This window comes from Limulus polyphemus, unplaced genomic scaffold (genome assembly GCF_000517525.1).
Source record: "Limulus polyphemus unplaced genomic scaffold, Limulus_polyphemus-2.1.2 Scaffold1069, whole genome shotgun sequence".
NCBI classification, from domain to species: domain Eukaryota; kingdom Metazoa; phylum Arthropoda; class Merostomata; order Xiphosura; family Limulidae; genus Limulus; species Limulus polyphemus.
The window spans coordinates 52122-58809 of NW_013666679.1; the positions used below are offsets into that span (position 1 = coordinate 52122).

At 29.9% G+C, this 6688-nt stretch overlaps 1 protein-coding gene across 1 annotated transcript in view; it reads left to right on the forward strand.

The window, feature by feature from the left end:
* LOC111086403 overlaps positions 1–6688 on the forward strand; it is a 33145-nt gene that overhangs the window by 22235 nt on the left and 4222 nt on the right. Inside the window, exons 2-5 of the mRNA XM_022389090.1 lie at positions 3273–3326; positions 3987–4048; positions 5261–5322; positions 6323–6383. Coding sequence (XP_022244798.1) covers positions 3273–3326; positions 3987–4048; positions 5261–5322; positions 6323–6383 — 239 coding nt within the window. The remainder of the gene's footprint in view (positions 1–3272; positions 3327–3986; positions 4049–5260; positions 5323–6322; positions 6384–6688) is intronic.

Here is a 6688-nt window from a genome sequence, read left to right on the forward strand (position 1 = left end):
TATATATATATATATACACACACACACACACACACACACACACACACACACACACACACACACATTTTGCTGTTGAATATTCCGTGACTATCTAGGCTTATATCCATGTTCTTAAAATATAGACAAATATTTGGCTCAGTTTTCAGGACACTTTCCAAAAAGGAAAAAAATTAAAATATCTTCAACATCACAGCGATTACTGGCACCAAACAGAAGGATTTAATTATGTGTAGTGGGATTTACTTCTAATCATCACGTTAATTATGTGTAGTGGGATTTACTTTTAATCATCACGTTAATTATGTGTAGTGGGATTTACTTCTAATCATCACATTACTTGTATGTAGTGGGATTTACTTCTAATCATCACATTACTTGTATGTAGTGGGATTTACTTCTAATCATCACGTTACTTGTATGTAGTGGGATTTACTTCTAATCATCACGTTACTTGTATGTAGTGGGATTTACTTGTTATCAACACGGTTTCTTTATTATCTTTCACGTTTATTTTTATTCTTTTTTGGGCTTTTATCTAGACGTCCGATGAAGCAAACCGTCACTATGATGATTTTATGGAAAGGTAATTGTAAAATATCGCATTGTCTCAGCCACTTCTATATCTGTTGTGTCTCAGCCAGCCTATTGAACCATATTATTGACCGAAAGACTCATTGTCACTAGATGTAACAGATATGGATATATTGTTGTACATTCCTCCAAACTGTCACTCCGGATTTTTTATAATAGTAACTTTTAACATATCAGTGGGTATCTTGAACCCGTTTCCTAAAATAAAAGCATAATTTGTTGTGAGTTAAATAACGTGGCAGATACAGGATGTATATAAAAATATAAAAAAAACGCAGTCGAAGGTTTTGCTAATAAATTTGTAATTATAAACCAGTTATTGAAAATGAAAATGTTTTTCTGACTAATCGTCCTTATTACGGATACGCGAGATGTCTTCTCAATCATTGATTCTCACTGCCAGGTTCTAGATGACATTTTGACTGGGTTTCACTGGAATTCGACGTATGAATGTTTAGATAACTCCCTTCAGTTCTTGGATTCTTCGAGGATTGTTCATGTAGACGACAGTAATTCCATAGGAAGAAGTCGAATTTAAACATTGAGTGACGACGATAGAGGGATTCTGTCTTCTTATAGGAACTTGTGGCGATGTAGAATTCCACTATCTTTGTTCCTTGTTCAGTTGTGAACGTCATACTTGAGATGTAACAGAATTAAATCCAACTGGTCCATAGAGTACATTCTGAAAATATAAATAATATAATATCATTGTGACAAAACAATTATTATCAAAATGCTCGATTGCCTTTTTTTTTTTTTTTTTTTTGCCCACTAGGTACAAATGTATCATTCACAGTTGTTACCATTTAAACACTGCATAGTGATGAAAAAGTTCTTTTTTATATATATTTATAAGTCCAAGGCCACTATATTGTACGTAACTGTGGTCGAACTAATATTTGAAAGTAACTATAGAAAGATTGTTTAATATTGTAGTTTAGCTACTTTTTGTAGACGTGTATGCTGAAGTGATAACCTTGGCCCACTTATACAGTTTACGTAAAGCACGTTTATGTTATTTACTGGTACCAATTAAGCTAGTTTTATATATATATTTGAAAATTCCTTTTCTTTAGACAATTATATTTTCATTCACATTTCTAAATAACGCGGTACTTAATCGAGTAATAATCGGTGTTGGATTTACAAACTTTCGATCATTTTTTGTATATTTCGAACGTGTGCTGTTGGACGATATTAAATTTCAAATGATAAATTTAATATCGAAGTAACGTAACATACTAAAATATGTGAATTAAATCCCTGTGAACAGAATTTATCATCATTTTGTTTTAACTTTAATAAACGAGTTCCAGTTTAACTTGATCATTTCAAACTTATAAAAGAGAAGAAATATGCAGTAACCCTGCATTTCCCATTTTCGTCTATTCAAAGCCCGCATATCGCAATAGGTCAATGAAAACATTTCTGTCTTAAACACGCAATTCTTGATATGAAAAAGCCATTTTAGAGCCATTCCATTCAATGATAAGAAAGGTATAAAAGCGGTCCTTTGCTGACGTATTTTTGGACTACATAGTATGGATTCTTATAACGTGTGTGCGACATAATACTTTGTTAAGCGCCAAGCTACACAATAGGATATCTGTGCTATGCTCATCACAGGTAGCGAAACCCGATTTTTAGCGCTATAAGCTTTCAGACTTGCCGTTGAGCCACTGGGGGACAATTTATAAGAACCTAAACTAATAACAATAATTAAGTAAAAAACAAACATTTTGTTATAAAAATAAAGCAGTGAAAAATTCTAATAGCTCGAAGCGTACGAATGATGTAATATATACAGTATAAAGTTGAATATTTGAAAATTAATTAATGTATAGCTTCATGTTGATTTAATAAAATAAAAGTAAAAATGAATACAACAAAGTGTATACAATTTATCGATATTATTCATTACTACCTTGTTTGCATGCTGTTATTTCTTGTTTTATTTCTAACATGATTTGTGTGGACTAATTGTTAGAATTCAAGACTTTGGTTCCGAGAGTCCAGAGTTCGCGTTTGCACTTTGGGCCTGTGGGTTATGTTACAAGAGTGAGGATCAAACCCCAGTATTCAATTAGAGTAGCCCAAGAATTGAAGGTGGGTGCTGTTGACTAGCTTTCTTCAGAATAAGGAACGGTTAGCGCATAGCACACGTGTAGCTTTGGGCGAATTTCCTAAAGAAACAAATGAAGCATGATCTGTACGTTTTAAAACCTTATCAAATGTATACAGTCATTCCGTACTTAGCAACATATGTTGTTAATGCAAAATTTAAAGAAATGTACAATTTGTTTGTACGAGTTTCATTTTGAAAGATAAAGATCATAAAAACGATGACTGTATAAACCCTGGCATTGTGTTGCTTAATGTGTAATTAACCCCAAATAATCTTTTTCATAGCTTTTTACATTCACGAGTCCTATGTTAAGTTAGAATAATGTGAGATTGCTTCGTGCTCAGCAGCTAGAAGAAAGCACCGATACTTTCTTATTATGTTCTCAGGCAAAATAAGGTGGTATAAAATGATTCATTCAGAGAGAATTTCATTTAGGTGACATGAATGCTGGGAGATTTAAATCATACATTATCAACATGTGAGTGTAACAGACTTACATTACATGTTCTATGATTCAATTTATCTGCTATGTTTTTTTGTTTGTTTTTTTCAGGCAACTTTCAAAATGTGTTAATGAATGCAAGAATCAAGCTACTAATGCAAAAAGGTATATTATTCTTACGTATATATATTCTTATATAAATCAGTACATCTGGATTACTTTAAATTTTATATATGTCTTATTTGCATATATAAAGTACTCTGTCATAAAGCATTTAAGGAAATGGCTGACAATGTTAGAATATTTCTGGCTTATTTACATATAAAGTACTCTTTCATAAAGCATTTAAAGAAACGGCTAACAATGTTAGAATATTTCTGGCTTATTTCCATATAAAGTACTCTGTCATAAAGCATTTAAAGAAATGGCTGACAACGTTAGAATATTTCTGGCTTATTTACATATATAAAGTACTCTGTCATAAAGCATTTAAGGAAATGGCTGACAGTGTTAGAATATTTCTGTGATACAAATTTAAACTGGTTGAGGCTAATGACAAGTTACAAAAGAGTGCCAGTTTAAAACCAGTTATACTTTCTATGTTGACTAGTTCTTTGTGAGTGCTTTTTTGAAGATTTCAGAAAATGCGTTTATATTATAGTTTTCAGTGTTTATTTTTTGTTGTTGCTCAATAAAAATCTTTACTAGTACTTATAGTTGATTTGTGTTATTCTTTAGTTTCACTTTATTTGAAGGATTGAATATGAACGTTAGTTTGGATTGCTGAAAAAAACGTATTAACATAGTTTTATCTTATTTTAAAAGATTTGTAGGAAGTTTGAAAATCCAAGAAACCAGATGCAGACCCTCATTGTATAACACCCATGGTAAGAGAGTGTCTACAAATTTGATGGAAAAATTATTGTATCCTGAAAAACCTGAGAATTAAACTATGACAGAAATGACAAATTGTGTGTATATATGTTATACTTTAAACTAAGTGTCAGTAAAATTATTCTGGTAATATTACACAGAGAAATATATATCAAGTTACATGTTTTCATTATCTGATGACTGAATAGGATAATATGGTAATTGAAGAAAGTATACAAAATCAAGAAAAATACTGTTGGGTATACAAGACTGTTCAGTTTAAGAGTTATCTTAGTGCTTTAATATTTAATGATTATTTAGTTTTCATAACAACAGTGTTAAAAGTTAATTAAGTGATAATTATGACAAGTTTCCTTACATAACTCTGTACAAATCGTACATTGATTAGGCAGTTTAATTGTTATAGTAGGCTTTTATAATATTCTTGATGTCATCTTACTCGAAGCTTCTAAGTTTTCTTGTTATGTTTAATATTGTTGTTACTAGAGGGCTAGATATTTCTAGATTTTTCTGTTACGTATTATGAATATGTGCATATACAGAGAGGAAATAAGTAAGAAAGAAAGTTAGTAAAAGTTAAGTTAAACTGCATGATTGTCAGTTTAGCCATGACGAGCGATTTCTAAAGTGAGTTTCACAGCTGGTATTATAACAACAGAGATAGAGAAGAGATTTGTTTTGTCAAAGGATGTTTTAAAGTGATTGAACCTGCCTGTGTGGACTTTGACGAAAATGAGACAAGTATTTAAAGTTCTGGATGCAACTATGATAACCAATAGTGTAATGAATTTTGTTTATACATACGTTTGACTTGTTTTGAATATATTATTTGAAAACGAGTGGAGTGTGGGCAGTCCATTTATTGTTTTAACTTATTGCTAACAAGTCACAGACACCTTCTGTAAAGATTTGTGGCCTTTATAAAACTTGACAAATACACAAGAAACAAACAAGTTAAACTGTGTTGAAAACTACAGAGTAAAAATGTTGGCATGTATCTGATGTAGTAAGACCTACTCCCTAGTTTTAATCTAAAACCTCATGCTGTGAAAACTTCTGCATTATATACTATGACTTTAGTATAATAATTATATTTTTATTTCATGTGTGTATCTGAGAGTAGTATAAGTATATATATTTAAAAACATTTTATGATAATACATTGAACCTCAAGATATTAAGTTTCAACTCAAATATGTTTTCAGTTGTACCTTCAGATGATGGGGAGAGTGATGGTTGGGATACAGACTTTGATGATGATGATGAGGTAAACCATATATCTGATGAGAGAATAGTAATTTTAAACATTGTGCTTCAAAATTACTTTGAATCTGGTGTTTATAACATCATGGAATAATTTATTCTTTATATTGTAATAACATTAGTCAATTTTTTTTTTAAATTTCAAAATATTGTTTAATTTGTTCATTACATATAAAAGAGGAAAGTTATTTTGTATTACAGTAGCATATATGTTGTTAACAAACAAAACTTCATTTATAATAGGTATGCTGACTTAAGAACAGTTGATACTTTCAAAATTTAATGTCAGGTTAAATGCTTGTAAGGGTTCAGTTACATTAAGGAAATTAAAACTGAAATAATGTATTGTATGACTGAGGGAATAGAAACATGTTACTTACATAGTGTACACATTGGTCCTGCTAGCTTTGTAAAAAAGAATTGTATGAATGTCCAAAATTAAAAAAAAACACCTAAAATTCATCATAAGTTCACCTGTTGTATACAGACTGTTGATTGAAAATGATTACTGGTAATTTTTTAATAGTTAATATAAATTAACACATTTAGTTTAAATGAAAAATATTTAAAATTATATGAAGAATATTAATATTTTGCCATCTAGCACACTGCTTTTCAACTGGGTGAATGGTTCAACCATAGGTTTTGTTTATTTTATGTTGTATCCATTCTAGTTGTAGTTTGGTGTATATTTAAGTCATAATAAAGAATTTTGTATTTTGATTTAGTATTTTTTTTCATCTTTTTTTTCGAACTGGGGTGAATGAGCTGTTGTGAAAAACTTGTAGGGGTGAATGATATTAGAAAAGTTTGAGAAACACTGATCTAGCATATGAGCAATCTTACAAATTAGCTTTCAGTTTGGTTAATAAAGCAGTATTTTCTTGAGATTCAATATTTTAATTTATGTTTTCAGTTTTTGTTTGTTTTTCTTACTTAGAGAATTCCATTTTATTTGTATTTTATTTTTGAAAAGTGTTGGTGATTACCTTTTTTTTATATAGGATGTGGCAGATCAAGCAGTATATAATCCTACTGTATCAACACTCAATTTAGCAGAAACAGGTAAACCAATTTTGAATATTGTGCTAGGTCTACATCTTAATACATACTTAATGTATGATCTAATCAAACCATGAAAATGAGTTGAGGAAAATAGTAAATTATTGTGTCATAGAAAATATAATAATGAATTACTTGTTTCATATAATGGATGCAATTAGTTTAAATAAAAATATATATATGGTTATTTCAAATGGCCATATTACCAAGTGCTATTTTGTGTGTATTTCAACATTTAAGATATCAGTTTAATTCTTGTAAATTACTTATAAATCACTGTTTTCTGATATATTTCTTAATTATTTTTT